At 36.3% G+C, this 19497-nt stretch overlaps 2 protein-coding genes across 5 annotated transcripts; one reads left to right on the forward strand and one right to left on the reverse strand.

The window, feature by feature from the left end:
* Window positions 1-246: 246 nt before the first annotated feature.
* Window positions 247-7187, reverse strand: LOC132182552 (pentatricopeptide repeat-containing protein At5g27270). 2 transcript variants are annotated; one of them, XM_059595834.1, is made up of 8 exons: window positions 6508-7187; window positions 4593-5997; window positions 4155-4466; window positions 3288-3392; window positions 3117-3204; window positions 2886-3007; window positions 2442-2506; window positions 247-1828 (listed from the first exon to the last, which is right to left on the reverse strand). In XM_059595834.1, exons 1-8 carry the CDS (start codon window positions 7036-7038, stop codon window positions 1271-1273), a joined length of 3186 nt encoding a protein of 1061 aa, XP_059451817.1. In that variant the 5' UTR covers window positions 7039-7187; the 3' UTR covers window positions 247-1270. The 2 variants fall into 2 exon arrangements, with proteins under 2 accessions (XP_059451817.1, XP_059451825.1); XM_059595842.1 differs by having other exon boundaries at window positions 1590-1788.
* Window positions 7188-10832: 3645 nt separating this feature from the next.
* LOC132186448 (transcription factor-like protein DPB) lies at window positions 10833-18197 on the forward strand. Of its 3 annotated transcripts, none has more exons than XM_059600442.1 (10): window positions 10833-11148; window positions 11442-11725; window positions 12293-12372; window positions 13090-13133; window positions 14534-14596; window positions 14733-14879; window positions 14982-15050; window positions 15306-15404; window positions 17278-17348; window positions 17574-18197. In XM_059600442.1, the coding sequence occupies exons 2-10, from the start codon at window positions 11499-11501 to the stop codon at window positions 17809-17811; spliced, it is 1038 nt and encodes a 345-aa protein (XP_059456425.1). In that variant the 5' UTR covers window positions 10833-11148; window positions 11442-11498; the 3' UTR covers window positions 17812-18197. The 3 variants fall into 3 exon arrangements, with proteins under 3 accessions (XP_059456425.1, XP_059456417.1, XP_059456410.1); XM_059600434.1 differs by having other exon boundaries at window positions 11472-11725; XM_059600427.1 differs by having other exon boundaries at window positions 11475-11725.
* The last annotated feature ends 1300 nt before the right edge of the window (window positions 18198-19497 follow it).

Genomic DNA, 19497 nt, shown 5'->3' on the forward strand with positions numbered 1-19497 from the left:
ACCCATATATAACACTTTTCCAAATTGCTCAAGATATGCTCTGACATGTGAATTTGGTAAAAGCTTTCTTATATATTTGTTGTTCGAATGGCTAACAATTTAAATAATAAATTTGCTAAAGATCTCCATTTCATAAGAGAGACCCACTAATATATTTTTACTAAGAGGATTATCTCAATTTTAAATGAAATGAAGAAGAATCATTGTATAGTATAGAATTTGTTTTGTTGCATTTATACAATAAAATGAAGAGAAGCCCCCATTTGGTTTTATTTCCAAAAAAATTCCCAGAAGTTGTATGCAACGACAATTATTAATAGAAGAGAAGGAAAATAGACTGAGAGACACTAGTTCATACAGATCTGTAAAGAAGGAAATTGTACAAAGGCCATTAGCCACAGAAATTGCCAACTCGCTTGTCAAGTTCCCATAATAATTAACCAAGAACATTTCACAGTCGACACATTTCTCATTCAACCAAAATTCCAAGTCCTCACGCACGAGACGAGCTCTTTGCCACTCTAACATGAGAAGGACTAGCAACACAACAGTCTCAAACGACCATCATCCCACTGCTGCTCCTTGCTACTACAAAAAATACTCAATTGTACTCGTGATAAACCTGTATGCTTCAGGCGTTCCGCATGCGCGCCGGTGTCGTTGAATATGTGGATGCCGCCTTCTACATGTCAGTAGTCCATGTACTCTCAGCAAGGTCCAATAACATGCACGGTCAGGAATTAAAGCCAGTGGAGAATAGTTCTCTGTATATCCCTTCAGCTTCATGCCACCAATTTTGGGTTCCATGCAACATACAAGATGGACATTTAAGTAACGATGGCCCTCCCAGCAAGATTGCCAAGTTCCCCTACTCACTGAACATAAATTTCATGGTCGAAGTGTCATCAAGCCACTAATTTGAAGTCTTCATACAACAGAAACTCTCGGCTACTCGATCATAGAGGATTAGCAATATAACAGTCCTAAACCATTTGCTGCATACTGCTGGTATGCAACTATGTTACATTTGTTCACCATAGTCGTTTAGACAATAATTCGGCATCTCCCCCAAATTTGAGTCTTGATAGGCTAGAGGAACTCTTTGCTATTCAATCAAGGCAGGGACGATTACCAATCAATTGACTTAACCAACGGCACTGCCGATATACAAATGTGGAATTTGTTTGTAACCCAGTTCCACTACCAAATACTTGGACATCTCTCTATCCCTTTGCTCTACTCAACAATATGAGGGCCTATTACTATTATGTTAGGGTGTTTTAAGCCTCCACCCAACTTCAAGGTCTTTAAGGATTGGGATCCCCAAACTGTTCATTGAATTTAACACACCTTCAGCTTTGAGATCCCTTCCTGCAGACTTGTAAAAAAGCACAACCGCACTCATAATGAACCGATCTCCTTGCACAGACTCAAAAACTCGTTCAAAAAATTTGATGCCTTCTTCCACATGCCCATAGTCCATGTAACCTCTCAGCATAGTCCGATTGCATGCAAGGTCCGGATATAAACCAGCTGTGAGCATCTTTTTATAAACCCTTTCGGCTTCCCCTATCAGACCTGCTTTTGCAAAAGCAGAGAGTAAGAGGTTAAAGTGAGCACAAGAAGGAGAAATGCCTCTTTTTTGCATAGAATCAATGGTTTCCTCGGCTTCTGAGTATTTCAAATTCTCAGTGTAAGCCCGAATGAGGGAGAGGTAGGTGAAGGAGTCGGGCAAGTAACCATCTCTCTGCATGGCTTGAAAAAGTTTATCTGCTTCGTGATGAAGTCCTGCAGTAGCATATACATTGATCATAATATTGTAGCTGACCTGCATTTCCCCAGCAAAGAAAAGGAATAAGCACTCTACTTTATATGTCTAATTTTCTCACAAATTTTATGTGATGGCAAATACAAATTATTGCAGACAACATATCATGTAACTGTTCAAGTGTTCAACTAATTGATTAAATTGAGCAGTTCAAAATGGGAAAGGGGTCATTGGTAGACCATATGCATATATGACCTTATTGAATGTCTGCCAGCATTGTAGCCAACCAAAAATGATAAATGACAGAAGTGGAGGGTATTGTGACTGATAAATAAAGTTGTTACCAATTTGAAATGCTGCCATTTTTCAAAATAAGAAAAAACATCAAGCGCCACAATATAGACTAATTCTAGAAGCTAGAGAAAGAGACAGAGAGAGAGAGAGAACACATCATGTATCTCGAATCAGTGTCAAATAAGATTACAAACAGTGAATTGGAGTCATAGTATTAAGGAACATTATGACATACCTCACCCTATAAAACTATAAAATCATTTTACCAGCAATACAAATCTTTTTGTTTTCTTCTCTAACTACCATTAATGTGCTATTTAGATTTCCTTTTAATCATGATTTCATAAGTTTGGGCAATATATACGACATATGTGCATACCATCCCAGGTTTTATCCCTTCTTCCAGCATTTTGGTGAATAACAGAGAAGCTTCATGCCTCTTACCTGCAAAGGGGATAAATTTATGAGGTTTGGCAGTATCACAACCTTTTGTTCTATAAATTAAAGGAGAGAAGGAAAAAAAAAAAAAAAAAAAGGAAAATCCGCCATATGCCATTACAAATACAATTCTAGATACAATCAGAATTTTAAACAATCTAACTTATCTTATTTTTCCAGTATCTGTGTATCTCACAAACTGTTACCAGCACCAAAAGTAATGGAATCAGCATCACTCTATTCATGTTCTTCTCACCATGAACTAAACCAATATAAGTATTGCAATTCAAGAGCAATGAAGTTTTTTTTGACACGTTAACAATGTCCACAATTTTTATTTTATTTTTTATTTTCCTTCAAAACGGAGTTAGAAGTAGAACTATACCAGCCTTCCCATAATAGCTAATCAAATTCATGTATGCCTTTTCATCCAGAGATACACCCAAGCTTTGCGCTGCATTGATCATCTCAACAGCCCTATCCAACTTCCGACCCCGTCCATACACACTGCACACATAGTTAACCAGTATGAACTGCTACATATCACTGATATGACGCATATATACCTTCTTGTTGAATTACTTTCCAAATAAACAAAAGAACATTGAACTCGTACCTGATCATGGTGTTATATGTCTGAATTGAAGGAGAAACCCCCAAGGAAAGCATGCGATCATAGATGCTAGATGCAAAATGCAACTTACCTGCAAAATGAAGTTTATGGCTCAATGCAAGCCTTCTTCCGGATATGTTGCTTCAAAAACAAATTTAAATGATTTGTATAAACCTGCTTCTAGCATGGCCTTGATAAAGGTATTGTATGCCACAGTATCAAGCTTTGAGCTGCCTTCAAGACTCTCATGGATAATATTTTCTGCCTCTCGATGTTTGCCTGCCGATGGGTTACTGTTATCACTAACTGAACTGCCACAAGAATAAATGCAAAGGAAACCAAGCATTGGATGCCACACTCTATACTTCCTAATTGTTTATGGTCATTGTATGCCTTTTAATATGATGGTTGAAATTTGATTTCAAATAAAATGGGCTATTCCAGAAACGTAAAAGTTGGTACAAAGTCATATTCAGACAGGCACTTCAGATGGTCAATAGAGGCCAGCGCCTTTTGCTGAACTGTCGTAGATATTAATTACAATTTTGAGGAATTTTTTGATCTGGCAACTGGCCCTTCAAGTCAACAAGGTATAATTTCAAAGAGCTGATATAAGCTAAGCTCTGCCGGAAGTCTATCATATGTATCTCTACAGTTGCTATAACGTACAAATTTACGCAGAAACTGGTATTAACTGCTTACATTTGATTGATAAAAGCATTTTTATTAAGATAAGTTTTCTAGAATATATAAAAATAAAGCTATGTATAATTTTGAACCAAATGCAAAACATGCGCAGTAGTTTGTGAGAGTGCATCTCTTTTTCTAGATAGGCGTTTCTCTTGTATACTTCATGTGTACCTGAATTGCACTTTAAAAGATATTTTGATTACTTATTAAAAAAAACATTCGTGAGAGTGCATCATTCATGAAACATCCAAGAGTTTTGCACATTATTGGGGGCTCTTTTATCTGATTGCCCCAAAGTATACAGAGAAAGGAACAAACTAGGAGTTAGCTGACTAAGTTTTCCGCTCATACCACTATTCGTCAAAGCGTTCACAACTATGCTGATGGTGACAGCATCCAGATCATGCCCTTCCTCAGCTAACTGTTTGTAAAGTGAGTATGCCTCTTCTGGTTTGCCACATTTGGAATATGCATCAATCATTGACTTATATATTAATTTCTCATTCGTAGAAGAATCTGCAACTGCTGCAAAGACTTCCTGGGCTTTTTTAAGATCGTGTTGCTTTGCATATAAACTAATCAAAGAAGCAATTGTGGCAGGCTCCAGTCTGTAGCCAAGCTTGATCAATTTACCAGTAAGAGTTTCAGCTTTAATTGTATCACCTGCGTAGAAATCAATCTCAGCCATACTTCAATTTCACCATAAACATAGATTAAAAATCATAAAGCGACTTGCATAAAATAATTAAAATTTATCCTTACAACAAAACATTAATATGAGTTACTTGCCTTCTCTAACATAGTTGTTAATGAGCTTACACGCAATTGACAAGCCACCAGCAGTCTCAAGCAACAATTTTAGTATTTCTTCTGTTCTCTTGAAATTTCCATCTGCCAAATACAAATTCAGCATCAGCACAAGAGCCATTTTGTCAGGATGGTCAAAGGTTGAATCCTTTTCATCAAGTTGCTCATCTCCCCTATGGTAACACACAGTTCTAAAACATGTTTGAATGAACCAATTATTCTTGAACGATTTATCAGTACCCAACTTTTCTATTAGCTTTTCAGCATCTTCTAGCATTCCCTCCTTGCAATAGACTTTCATAACCGTCTTGTAAAGCTCTTCATCAAAATCTACTTTATCTTTCCTTATTCGAGCAATAAAATGCTTAGCCTTATCCATCAAGTCCAGTGTTACATACAAATTGAGCATATCGTTACAAGAACCAGCATCAGGAAGTCCAGTCTTGGATAGAGAGTCAAATGTGACTTCGGCAGAGTTCAAATCTTGCTTCACAACATAACATTGCAACAAGACAATATAAGCAAATCTCGAGAACCAAATGTTGCTGGACTTCATTAGCTCAATAATTTTCAGAGCTTTCTCAACATTCCCTGAATTGAGATGGACTTGTGCCATCGTTAAATATGTTTTCTCATCACTAAGCAGGCCCAAACGCTCAGTCTCATCAAATGTCTTTTGGGCATCCTCATAAAGACCAAGTTTTCCATATATTCTTATGAGCAAACCATAGATTACTTCATCAGCTGCAATTTTTTTTCTTTCCATTTCCAAAAAGAGAGAAAGAGCTTTAGAATAATCTTCATTTTTGTAATACAACGTTATAAGTGAAGCACAGGTGTAGTTACTTGGAACTATTTCCCGGGATCTCATGTCCTCATACAATCTTAAGGCTTCATCTCGGTTACCACTTTTGCTACTTAAACTAATAAGTAGGCTATATGCAACCTCCTCTGGAACAAACCCAGCATTCTTCATCTCAGCAAAAGTCTTGAAAGCCTCCTCATGAAGACCTTCTTTAACAAGTGAGCCGATGACTACCGAATAAGAAAAATTATTGGGTGCTACCCCTTTATCCACCATTTGCCTCCAAACCTCTACGACCTTTCCATGAAGTGATTTCTTCTGCAAGGAGGACAGCATGAAATTGAAAACCGAAACAGAGAGTGTAATTCCCCTTTCTTGTACAGCAGAAAAAAATGACAACATAGCCTTATGACGTCCCCATCTGGCATACGTACAGAGCATGGTACCACAAGCAACTTCGTCCGCTTCACATCCTGCTTCAAGCATCTCCAAGAAGGTCTCTTCAGCCAGCTTGATCTTTCCAACTTGCCCATATATACGCAGGATAATTGTGTAGACAATAACGCTAGGGCGATAGCTTAACTGTTTGAGCGCAAATCTATCATTACACTACATTAATCTCCATGCTTTGGAAGAAAATAATACTAAAGGCATCGAGTTTCAGCTATTCATTACAGTAAACCATTAATTTAAGACCACCCATTGCTATAAAACCACTGCATATTGGATTGGAGAAATTGACACAAATAAAACCACAACATAACCAAAAACAACACATAACCCGTCCAACAAGCAAACAAAAACAAAAAAAAAAGATGCTGTTCTTTCAAATCCAATACAAATAAAACCTATTGAGTAAATTCAATACAACAGTTACATTATTACCAAAAGCGAGTAATTCACCAAGACTACCTACAACTTCAAAGACCCACTGAAAAGAAACCACTCACAAACCCGCCCACAAAGCAAAATAATTCCCAAACAAAAATGTCAAATGTTGCTTTTCCAAAAATTCACAAAAACCCAGATATGAAATTCACCACATCAAGCCAAAATTATAAACTTTCCCGAAAAATCCAAGTAATGACCAACCTGAAGTTTCATCCAATCAAAGAAGTCCCTGGCCTGCCTCCACCCCCTCTGCTCCTTCAACACCGTACACATCTCCCTATAACTCAGCTTCCCCACGAACGACGCCATCACCTGCCTCATATCGTACTCGCCCTCACCCTTCTCTGCCAGGGCCCTCACTTTCCGTATCGCCGCCACCACGTGCCGCCCGTACAAGTGCCCGTTCCGGTCGTCCTGGAGATACTGCACCATCTGCTCCGGGGTGCGCTTGATCCACCTGGGCGTCTGGACGCGCGAGCCCTGGTTCTTGCGCAGCTGGCTGAGGTAGCTGGCCTTGGCCTTGATTATGCGCCGCGCGTTGTCGTCGGAGAGTGGGTTCTTGGAGTTCTTCGACCTGGGCTTGGGCTTGCTCGGGTCGTTTCCGTCGCTGAGGGACCAGGGGTCCGGGGTGACCGAGGAGTGGATGGGGATTCTGGGTTTTGTTGAGGGTGCGTTTGGAGAAGGGAGGAGTGGGGTGGTGGTGAGAAGGAAGGAGGTTTTGAGTGCGTCCATCTCTTCACTTGTGCTGGTGCTGGTAGTGTGTTTGGTCCGCGGTAAAGTTCAAACTTTCTCGTGAAAGTCTTGCTGGTTCAAAGGAGTCTCATAGTCATGGAGACAGTGAAGAAGTTGCAGAGTTTTCAGTTCCGAGAAGCAAACACGCATTTCACTTATCCACTGAGTTAGATAAATATCCCTGCTCATCTATCTTTGCTTATTGTAAATTACGATTTAAAAATAGTAATTTTAAAAGAAGTTAAGTGCATGACAAAATTATAATTTAGTCTTTAAAATTATAATTTAATTTTTAAAATTATATATTTTTTAAAAGGATAATTATATAATAAGTTTATGAACCAACTCTTCAAAATTTAAAAATATTTTAGTTTTTATTTTCAAAATTTACTTTTTAAGTTAATCGAAATGACAATAAAATTCTTACCGCTAAATTTTTTTAACAACTGTAAGTCCCAATCAAAACGAACTATTTCACCCCACTAAAATATTAATTTTTTATTAATTTAATTTAAAATTTAAAAAAAAAAAAAAAAAAATTAAAGGAATAGCTATCACTCCTAGCCACTCCCCACTTCCGTGGAGTGACCACAAACCACCCCATAGGTGGACAAATCACCCTGCGGCCACCCCAACCAACCATGGGGTGGCTTTTTAATTTTTTATATGTGAAGTTGGGAGGCCATTGCAATTTGGGCTGTTGTGAAAGAAGCAACCTATTTCAAAGTTTTGGAAACTTCAGGGCAAATGTCAGCAGCCAAAGTTGGTCCATGGTAACAGCAGCATAGATTTGAATTTCGCACCTAGGAATGGCTAGCAGGGAATGGGCCTATGGAAAGCCTCAATGGGCTGATTTCTGAAAACTACCAAATAATTGTTACAAATGGACAGTCCAACACTATATGTTGAATATATGCTAGAGGCCCATTGCAGACTGGAGCAGGTCCATTGCTCTTGTACCCTTGAGGAAATAAATTTGGATAGGTTGGAATCCTTAGATCTCAATTGACCTTTTGAGTTGTATGTACTTCAATTTTTATATGCATTTTTTTATTCTTATATATATTTTGAATAGAGCATATAATTCGTATATACATTTTAGATACATATCAATTTAATAAATTAAATTAGAAGAAATTACTCAAAGCCCAGTTTATAATAAAACTTTATCCTAAGTTATAGGCCACTAATACTGTCCATAGCCCATCTGATAGAGTTAATCTTTGACAAGACTAGAAAGCCTTGAAAAAGCCATTGATGTTTAAATTTTCAAGTTCCCCAAATGGTGAGTGTATTTTGGGAAGAAGCTCAACTTTTTGAGAATTCAATAATATTGATTGTCTGTCTTCACACAAATAAAAGAAGAATGTGCAGTAATGATTCAAGTTCCCAGTTTTACAAGACAACATTCGAATAGAAAATGATGTTATATAATAATCACATTTATGCAACTTTAATTTGGCTTTGTATTCATGTGCCAAAAGGTAGGGTAGTTCTTCATTTCCTATGGTAATAATTGAAGTGTATCCCTCATGTCACACTTTGAATCATGGCTTGTCCTTTTGGTTCAAGTACTATCTTTTGGACCCCATTACCCCTTTTTCCCCCTAACCTTTTCGTGAAGCAGAAGCTTCCTCTGAAATCAAAGGGATCTATCTCCTCCTCCTCATCCAAATTCTATCTCTCATGCCCCCCTTCACCTTTCTCTTTTTTTTTTTTTGGGGGGGGTGTTTGGCTTGGGAACTGGATTCATGGGATTAGGACACGTGTCTTTTGTGTTATGTTATAAGATACGTGTCGTAATCTTAATCTTCAACTAAAATTGAACTCAAACTTATTTGTTTTTCTTCTATCTTTTAGGGTCTTGGAGTCTTGAAAATACCTTTTGGTAATTTGCTTTGTCTAAAAGATTAAGAACCTAATATAGAATAACAAGAATATTAAGAATATATATAAGATTTCACTATTCTACATTGATAATTACTGTTTAAAAAAAGCTCTGAAAAAAGAAAAAAGAAATAAAGCCAGTTCTGTGGGCATCTTATAACCCAGAAGAATAAAGGGAAAAAGAAAAGAGTTGTATTATCTTCTTCTTCTTCTTCTTCTTCTTTTATCCCCTTTCTCTCTTTTTCTTTATAGTATTATCTTAATTGCCATTAATTTCAACACATTATAGCTTTTTATGATACCAAATAATCAAAATACAAAACATTTCTAAAAATATAAAAACAACTTCAACATTTACATTACATCAAAATATTTTTTTAAAATAAAAAATAAAAGACATTCGAAAACCCGATAATTGTGTCACGTCAATTCATCTTTTTAAAAAGATTAGGCATGTACAATTTATAGGTACGCTTCTCGGGTAAAATCTAAAATTTAAGCAAGCTGGTGTTATTAGAATTTATAACCGAGCAATTAAATTTGATAATCGACGGAAAAATAAGTTCGATCAAGCTTCCTCTTCCTACCTATCTAATTAAAGAATTCTTAAGCCTCTTAACAAACAAGAGATTTGAGGATAGATTTATGCATGACTTTTTAGTATTCAATCGGTTGAAGTGGAGAATTAATTGGAGAAACACTCCTTAATGGACACATATTCCTCTTAACAATTGAAACCAAAGACCAATAGAAACCTCTCTATTATCATAACATATAAAAACATCTCCAGCAGTAAGAGGTATTCTAACTAGTCAAAAAACACAATTTTCTATTTTAGCTACTCATTTTTTAATACCAACTCCAACATATTATTTATTTTATTAAATATTATTTTTTAATCTTTCATTTTTTGTTTTGATCCACGACCACTTTTGCATCATCTTGTAAATTGTAATAGAATTGATTCACGCAGCATACCTGTGTGTTATTTTTATTTTTCCATTTTTAGTTTGTCAATTATATGCATGCTATTCAATTTTTTTTTTTTTTTTAGTGATTCAAAATACTTGAATTTGTATCATAAATTCATGAACAGAGAAGAGAAAAAAGAGAGAAACATTGAGGGAGAGAAAGAAGAGAGAGAAAATAATGTGGAAATAATATTATATTCAACAATCTAGTGTGCTACAGTGAATAGCAATATGAAGCTATTCATTGTAGTAGGTATAATAGCTAATATGAAGCTATTCTGTTGGAGCAAAAAAAATGACAAAAATAGCTAAATGTAGCTAATATCTCCCTTTTAGCTACACTGTTGGAGATGCTCTAAAACATAAATCTATATCTTGATCTAATAGTAATTTTAAAAGTCACATCAATTTTAGAGATATAAAATAAACATCTAGCATTATTCATATAAAACACACGAAAGAAAAAGAAGAAGAATATTTTATTAATAATCATGTTTCATTGTCTTATTGTAACTATTTCCGTTATACAATAAATTATATTTGATTATGTATATAAAAAAGTTAAACTTTAGGTTGATAATATATATAATAAGATATATTTGATCAAATATAATTCATAGATGCCTTAATCTTAATACTCATTTTGATTCTTTCAACCATCTTAACCAAACATGGCCTATTTGAGTGAACATTTTGATTGTTAAGCACAATGACTTACTTGATAGGACACTTTTTGTTTTCTTTCTAAATTAGTTTAGAGAAAAATTTTCCAATCTAATTAAATGTTTTAATAAACTATTATTATTTTTTTTTTAAAAAAAATCTCTCATCATTTGAAAAAAAAAAAAGAAAAACAAAAAGGTTGGAGCCATTTTGTTGTTTGTTTATTTATTTAAGTATTTTGTTGGTCCTGACTCCCAACTCAACAAATGGTAGCAAAAATTGTAGCCAACCAAAGCCAAACCCTCCTACTACTTTGTTCCCTCTTTCGCGAGCGCTTGAACCCTGGCGTTTTCTTAACCTCTTCTTCCCAGTTGGCTCCATCTCCTTCCACCTTTGACCTCCGTTCTTAGATCGCCAGATTATGATTAACCCCCGCAATACTCCTCCCCACCCTTTGCTAAATCCTTAGACGCCAAAACCCACTTCACAAATCCACTCTCTGTGCCTACACAATCACGGAGACTGAGGCCTCTCTTCCTGTCACTGGTGCTCATCCATCTTGCTTCTTCGTTTCCCACTTCCCCTCAAGGTCAGCTCTCTTATGGGTTGCCCTCCAAAACCCAAGCACTTTTCAAAATTTCACCGTCTTTCTTTCTTTTATTTATTTGTTCATTTATTTATTATTTTGCTTCAATATTGGTGTGTGCTAAAAACACCCACATCATTTTGAGGTCAGTTCTCATCTGGGTTTTCCTCCAAACCAATAATTCCTGACGATTGCTTGCTTAATTATTGTTTTGTTGGTGTTTAATTTTGGGGTACAGTTTCATGATTTTTTTTTTTGTTTTTCCGTTGCGCCCTCTCGTTTTTAATAAAATTTAGATTTCTTATATAAAAAAAATTGGGTTACAGCAGGAACTGTAACTGGAAGGAACCGTCATGGGGACAAGGAACCAGCAATTGAGTCGAGAGGAGGAGGAGGAGGAGCCACCAGGCCGTGGTGCCGCCACGATTTCGGGTCAGTCGGTGTCAACAAGCCGTAGCGTAGGGTCGCCGTCGAGCCGGAGCGAGCAGACGATGGCTACACCCGCTAGTGATAGCACTTTATTTAGACTAAACCATCTCGACATACATGGTGATGAGGCCGGATCGCAAGGAGCGGTTGGGTGAGTCCATTTATCTTATTGTTCTTTTGAGCTTGTGTTTGTGAAATTTGGTGATAATTCAAATAAAGCTGCTGAATTGATTGTGTGATGGGAGTTCTCATGTTTGAGGGTGTAAGGTTTTTATGTAAAATAGTGTATTATGAGGGAATTGAGTGCTATTGGGATTGTAACTGTGCGAGTTGTTAAAATGTGTCACTTTTTTACATTCTTATTCAGAGCATCCACAAAAGAATTATGTTGATAACTTCATTTCTCATAAATTGGTTATATGGGTCATTTAATTGGCATAATTTATAATTGGGTAAGCTTTGAGAAATTTGAAATTAGAGAATTGTGGATTTTATGTTGTAGAAAACTAAACTTATCTATGATATTTTTATGGTGATATATTAGTTTCTACGATTCTCTAGTCTGATGCTGGAGGTGAGCTTTTTTCATTCTATAGTTCTAATGGATGATTAGTTGCTTTTTGTTTCTCTAGGGCTAGTTTTAACATTGTTTATCAATAAGGAACAAATATAACTTTTACTTATTTTCAATACTTACTAAGTATCAGTCTCTAAACAGTAGCAAGAAGAAAAAGAGAGGGCAACGAGCTGTTGGAGGTGATAAGAGTGGAAGAGGACTCCGCCAATTTAGCATGAAAGGTATTAGATTCATCCTCATCTCTCTGTTTCCCCTTTTCATTGCTTTAGTCTTTCCTGATAAAATCTTGCAATTTTTGCAACTTATGAAATCATTAAGCAAATATTTCATTGCACATGTCTAATCTTGAGAAGCCAAATTCTACACTATCTTTGGGATATTAGGAAGGAAAAAGAGGAGATGAGAGGATATGATCTCTTCTTAGAGAGAGGAAAAGATAGGGACTTCTTCTTCACTTGTCTGGATGTTTTGAAGGGAAGGAGATGTAATAGTTATCTTTTGTTTTTATACAACTGAAAGTAAATGAAGCTCTATCCTTTTCATTTATCACCATGTCATTTATTTTACATTTGCCGTTTCGTCGTGCTATGGGTATTTTGGTGATTGTAGAAAAGTAATGCTAGCAGCTTTTCCTTTCAACCCAAATTGGCCAATTTTGGGCAAAGAGTTGAAACACATATGGAGAATGGGTTATTGTTTCCTTTCCCGTAAACCCTCTTTGTCCCTCTAAATCTACTGCCCAACAAGGCAACAAGCTTTTAAGTCTTTCATGCAGAAAGTATTCTTGTTTGGTTTCTTTCCCCAGGATGGGCATTGTTTTGTATGAGTTAGTGGCAATATTTTTATTTTTGTTATAAACCTTAATGAAAAAAAATAAAAAAATTTAATGGCAACAAATTTCTGACTGATCTCATTTATGATTTTCATTGTTACTACAGTGTGTGAGAAAGTCGAAAGCAAGGGTAGAACTACTTACAATGAGGTGAGGTGATTTGTTGAAGTCATTCATTTATTCTTGTCTATTGTGTTTGGTGGAAGTTATGATATTCACTGTATGAGTGCTTATTCCTATTTATTTTATCAGGATGCTATTTAATGCTTGCATTTATCGTAGTAATAATATGGTTTGAGTGTATGTGTGTTGATGTGCACGTGCTGAAGATGGAGTTCTTTGTTCTTTCGTCATTGGCAACATGGACTTTGTAATTCAATATACTTGCTCTTAAAGTTGGTTTTCATAACTTTGTCTTCCAGTAATATTACACCTTCATTTGACTTTCTGTTGTTGAAACTTGTACTTTTCTATGGTACTTCTTCCGGTTGGACTACTACTTTGTTTTTGTTGTTCTTCATCTCCTTTACTTAAGGAGTGGCCTATTTGACATTCGTTTTTCTTCTTTTTTAATTTTTATTGCATCAATTAAACTCTAGAATGAAAATTTCTGATTGACCTGTTTAAGAATTTTGAGTGAATAACTCTGCACTATTTAGTTAACAAATCTTTGTCAATGTGTATAATCATGCATTTTATCGATTTAAATTTTGTTAAATCCAAGATTGAAGATATAGTTAGTTGTGCTCTCTCTCTCTCTCTCTCTCTCTCTCTCTATGTATATGTGCGTGTGTGCGCGTGTTAGACACACACACGAACACTTCTCTGCCATTAGATCGTCTTTCTCCTTTTCGTTTTAGATGATGAAATTAAACCTTTGATGCATGTCAGAGTCTGATCCTTACAACCTTGATCTTTTTTAACAGAATTGCTTTAGTTAGGCATATCAGAGTTTTATCCTTACAACCTTGATCTTTTTTAACAGAAACACTTTAGTTAGGCATATCGAGTTAAGTTCTTTTCATTTTGGCTACACAATTAGTAGATGAGGATTTTATTTTTCTACCTTCTGTTACATCAGTGGAATTTCGGAATACGCGGCTTAACGAAGCTGGATTAGTTTCTCTTTCTCACTTTCACAAAGTGTCACAATTATTTTCTTAATCCAGTCTTTGAATAGGAAAATGGCAGTGATATTAGTTGTTTAAGAAACATTCTAAGTTTGAGTAATCAGTGATTTTATGAAAATCTTCACTTAGGTGCGTTTTGATCCATCAAATTTATGTTTAGAACTGGGAATGTGTGAATTTGAAAGTTAATTGTTTGGCTGAGCATATTATTCCAAATTTTCATTGACTTGGTATTACTCATATTAATGTGCAATGTGGCATGCTTCTTTTTACCTCTCTGAAAAGCTGTATTCAGTAGCCAAGCAAAATTGACGATGATCACAACTTTTTTTTTATAAAGAAAAAGTTGTTGGAATCTTCTTATGTAACTAATTATCTTGCAGTTCATTTATCATTCTGAGAGTTTAAGGTAATATCCAGGTAGCAGATGAGCTTGTGGCGGAATTTGCTGATCCTAGTAATGGCGTCACATCCCCAGATCAGGTTTGCTATTCTTTTGCCAGTTAGATAAATATGTTTTCCATCTGCAAATCTGCAAAAATATGCAATCTCAAGGTTGAAACTGGAACTTATGATGTAGCTCCTTTTTTTTTGAAAAATTTGAATTTCTTTTTGGCAGCAACAATATGATGAGAAAAACATCCGGCGCAGGGTGTATGATGCCCTGAATGTTCTCATGGCGATGGATATTATATCCAAAGATAAAAAAGAGATACAATGGAAAGGTCTACCTCGTACTAGCCTGAATGATATTGAAGAATTAAAGGTCTGACTGCAGCTTGTGTTTTCATTTCCTGTATGTATTAAATGGATTTTTCTGTACTCACTGTCCTAGATTTAATATGAGCTTTAATTTTAATGGATGCAGACAGAGCGTCTTGGACTCAGAAATAGAATTGAAAAGAAATCTGCATATTTGCAAGAACTGGAGGAACAAGTATGGCTATCTATTCGTACTCTATATCTGTTATGTATATCCTCACTTTGGCTTGAATTTGTTCTTTGCTTAATGCTTTATTTGGAAACTTTTGACTTTCGTGTTTTTATTTTTATTTTTTAACTGTCTAGTTCAGTAATAAAGTTGCCCCCCTCACCCCACTCCCTTAAAAAAAAAAAAAAAAAAAATTCAGAACCTGATTCTAGGTACTACTGATTATGTCTGTTCTCTAACTTCTTATCTCCTTCCATCAAGTTCATAGGTCTTCAGAACCTGATAGAACGAAATGAGCAATTGTACAGCTCTGGAGATGCTCCCAGCGGGGGTGTGGCTTTACCTTTTATTCTGGTTCAGGTAGATTTCTTCTCACTATTTTCCTTGTATCATAATTTTATCTGTTCTGTGAGTAGATTTGAAATTTGCTATGTTTTGAAGTTTTGCCATGAATGACTTCTCCAAATTTGTATAATAAATCCTACTTAAGGTTTAGGTGTAGTTTGGCCAATAAGCTTTTGCTCCAATGTTACTTCTTCCCCTATGAGAATGGGGTAGGTGGGCACTGGGTGTGTAACTAAATGATCAGAAAAAGAAAAAAAAAAGCATGTAGGTGTAATTTGGTTGGTGCACAATGTCAGTCAGTGGTTGCTTAGCTGGGCTTATGAATTTTATTTGATTCATGAAATCATGATATCAGACATGTCAACCTTCTTGCTGTTCATGGATGAGTTTTTAGTTTGCTGATTTATTTGGATCATTGCCTAACATAACTTACTGGCGTATTCTGGACGAATTAGAAGAGCCATAGTTTTACCCTCTTGCTACTCAAGGCTGTATATCAGGCTTACCTTTCAAGTACTTTGTTCTGGTTATTATTTCACTACAGTTTTTAACCAAGATTGGGTGTGCTGCTAAGGTTTAAGCATTTTTTTCCTTGATTTTCTTATTCTGTTTAAACTGATGTTTTATGTGTTGATTGATGCTTTTCAAGTTTCAACTCATTTCTGTGGTCTGTTGTACCTTGAGAGTTTTCTTGTTGGTGTTACAGGGATTTAAAACTATGATATTGTGGTCTAAAATTTCAAATTTTCTTTTGTGGTAATATGTTTAATCACAATATAAGTTGATGACGGATCATGCTGTTGTTATCATGGACATAGCCCAAGTCTTTTTCAAGCCTAATTTCTAACGTTTGGCGTTTTGTCACTTTAAACCTAACCACACTTATTCTTATTATGGTCGTGATGCGCATTTTATTTATATTTAATACTTTATTATTATTTCTCAACATATTGTAGAGTAAAGAACACAAATTAAATCCAATTGAGTTATGCTCCATACCACACGAATATCCCACAAAGCTTAATGTGGCAGCAGGGTTAGTAGCCCTTGGATAAGCCATTGTTAATGAAAAAATCTAATGGTTATTAGACCTTGTCAGATTAGCTTTGTAGGATATTTATGAGATATTTGTATGGATTATATAATTATACTTTGGTCAATTGATTTGGTCCATTGATTCAAATTACAATTGCAACTGTGTAGTTAAATTGATCATGACCGAGCTAGGGTTTTTCTTTTAATCAAATTTGGGATATGCTTGGTTCAAGGTAAATCTGAAATAAATGGAATCAATTCTAATTGATCTAAATCATGATGACAATGTAGTTCTAACTTATTTTTTAATCTAAACTAAGAACACTCGGTGAGTGGATGAGATAAATAGTTAATGATTCAACTACTGGTGAGAGTAGATTGACTGGGTATGGATCCTAACCTTCATTCTTTTTTTTCCTGTCTCTATGGGATTCGAGCTTGTTAAAACAGAATATTGACCAGCGTTTGCCTTTGTAAGGGATATTTTTTGGCAAGGGAAAAAATGTCGATGATATGAAGATGTTGAGATGGATGAATTATGAGTGTAGAGTTAGCCCACCTAGTCTGAAGAAAGTGAGGGTCTACAGATGTTCTAATCAAGCTGTTACTTTACGTAGGCTATCTTTAAGTACTACATCTACTCAGTGTGTTCACTCTTTGTATTTTCCGTTTTCAATCTTTAGAAGGCTATTGTTTTTATGCATGATCAGCTGCAGAGTATTTTTAGTTTGTTGACATTTATCTTTCATGCGAAGTGCCTTATCATAGTGAGAATTTGAACTTTTCTTAGATATTCCAGTTGCTTAATTCCTCATGTCTCTCATTTCCCTTGTTCTTGACATTTGAACTGTAGACACGGCCTCATGCAACTGTCGAAGTGGAAATATCAGAAGATATGCAGCTGGTACATTTTGACTTCAACAGGTAAATGAGGCCTGGGTGCATCCTAAATTCCATGCAATTTTATCTCCCATGAATCAATTGATCTGCTTGCTACATTTATATGCCATTTTGTAGCGGGGATGTTGAATGCTGGGACAGTAGTCCCCACTAGACTTTGAAAAGAGGGAAAAGAAGAGGCTTGGGGGGAGTCAAATTCTTGTCTGTAATGGTTGTTAACGATTTCATTTTATTTGGTCCTATTTGCAGCACCCCATTTGAGCTCCATGATGACAACTACGTTCTAAAGGCAATGAAATTTTGTGAAAGACCACAGGGTGATGATATGGCACACAATTTTACTTCAGATGGAGGTGAAGGTTCTAGCATGTCTGGCATGTATCAACCACAGCTCCCTCTTCCTCCGGTGTCAAACACGGCGGTTAGGCCTCCCACCTCACCGCCTATTCCCGGAATACTCAAAGCACGTGTCAAGCATGAACATTAATCAGCAAGATCAAACTTGAACATCTCACCATGAACAATACTCCCAGCTTGTCTGTATATTTTTGTATAATTTGCCGGCACTGCATAGGTTCCCGACGATTCCCCGACGATTCCCCTCACCTCATTAGATTGCCTCATTCTGGATATAATCTAAAGTACAAGCAGATCAGTCCATTTCTTTAGAAACTTTTTAGGGGTATTGGTTCTGGCAAATTCTTTGCTTTACATGTCCATCTCAGGCCATTGTAATTGTTTGCCATATTCTTATTCCTGCTTTTTAGCCTCCAATGTAGAAGAAATGGGAGTGTGTTAGACTGTAGAGGATTGTTCAGCTCCATAGAAATTTACAGAATCACTTCAGAAATTGGACTCCCCTGTTTCTTGTATTGCATTTATCTTTATCTGATGTCACTGCCATACCATTATTGATTTATTATCTTACTGTCGACGGGGAAGTTAAGTTGAAAAGGGAAGACAAGTAATACATATCCCTCATTTCAGTTCCAGCCCTAAAAGCATACATTAATTTTTTAAAAATGTATAACTAACATCGAAAGGCATAAAATAGGCACACTTTTTATTATTATTATTATTATTCAAAGCGGGAAAGGGGAAAATAAAATAGGTACACTAATCTTGTAACTATATAGGATAAAAGAGTTCATAATTTACAATCCATGTTTGACATTTATAATGATTTTAAATTTTGGAGGTCTCTAACTTTCTAAAACATTGGCTCTCGTGTTCTATATAAGGATAAATGTAAAATTAGTTCATGTGGTTGATCTAAATTATAAATCGTTCACTGTAGTATAAAAAAATAATTTAGAGGTTGTTGAGGTAAGCTAAAATAACAATTTGGTCCCTGTAGTCAAATTTCGTCAACACACTTGACGGATTCCGTTAGTGTGTCACATTGGCACCATTAATATGATGACATATGGAACTCTTAATAAAAATAAAGATAAAAAACTAAAAAAAATAAAAAACTAAAATTTATTTTTTTTAAAAAAAATAAAAATAGAGGGGGTGGCTAAAACAAAAGACAAGCTAACTTCCTGATACAATGAATACCCACTAACTTAGTCACCCCAGCAATTCAAAAAGATACTTCTCTCTCCTGTTTAGAGAGAGAAACTCTGGGAAACCCTTAGGGTTTTTTTCCGCAGCCGCCTCCTAGTGAGGTCTTTCTCTCCGCCTTGTGCGGCCTTCCCGGGGTGGAGGAAAAGGTTTTTTGCCTTTTCCTTTCCCCCTCCCCTTCTTTTTTCCCTATTTGCTGTGTTTTTCGTTTGGGTTTCTTGTGTTTTGTTCTTTTTTTCTTGTGCAGATTCGAAGCCCGTCCAGCCACCGTCGTCGTTCACGCTCGTCGCCCAGCCTGTCGCCCAACCCGACGCCCAGCCTGTCGCCGTTCAATCTATCGTCGTCGCCCAGCCCGTCGCCCAGCCTGTCGCCGTTCAGTCCATCGTCGTCATCGTCGTCGCCGTTCACTGCTTTGCCGAAGTTCCTGGTTGTGGATCTGGTTTTTGGGGGTTTAGATTGGGTTTTTTCAAAACCCGATCTACTCTTCCACGCCGACCCATCCACCAATCGAGGCCTTCCACCATCCTCCCTGTCCTCCTAGCTCCCCTTTTCCGCCAGCCGATCCTCGTTCAGTCCACCGCTTGCCGGTGCCCGATCTGTTCTTCGG

The sequence above is a fragment of the Corylus avellana genome, chromosome ca1 (genome assembly GCF_901000735.1).
Source record: "Corylus avellana chromosome ca1, CavTom2PMs-1.0".
NCBI lineage: Eukaryota > Viridiplantae > Streptophyta > Magnoliopsida > Fagales > Betulaceae > Corylus > Corylus avellana.

Excerpts from the sequence above, each read along its gene's own strand:
- LOC132182552 (XM_059595834.1), bottom strand. The coding sequence starts at position 7,038 with ATGGACGCACTCAAAACCTCCTTCCTTCTCACCACCACCCCACTCCTC. Across the intron at positions 4,467-4,592 it reads TAACAACTATGTTAGAGAAG|GTGATACAATTAAAGCTGAA; the intron begins GCAAGTAACTCA and ends ATTTCTACGCAG. Across the intron at positions 2,507-2,885 it reads TAGCTATTATGGGAAGGCTG|GTAAGAGGCATGAAGCTTCT; the intron begins GTATAGTTCTAC and ends TCCCCTTTGCAG.
- LOC132186448 (XM_059600442.1), top strand. The coding sequence starts at position 11,499 with ATGGGGACAAGGAACCAGCAATTGAGTCGAGAGGAGGAGGAGGAGGAG. Across the intron at positions 12,373-13,089 it reads CCGCCAATTTAGCATGAAAG|TGTGTGAGAAAGTCGAAAGC; the intron begins GTATTAGATTCA and ends TTGTTACTACAG. Across the intron at positions 14,880-14,981 it reads ATGATATTGAAGAATTAAAG|ACAGAGCGTCTTGGACTCAG; the intron begins GTCTGACTGCAG and ends TAATGGATGCAG.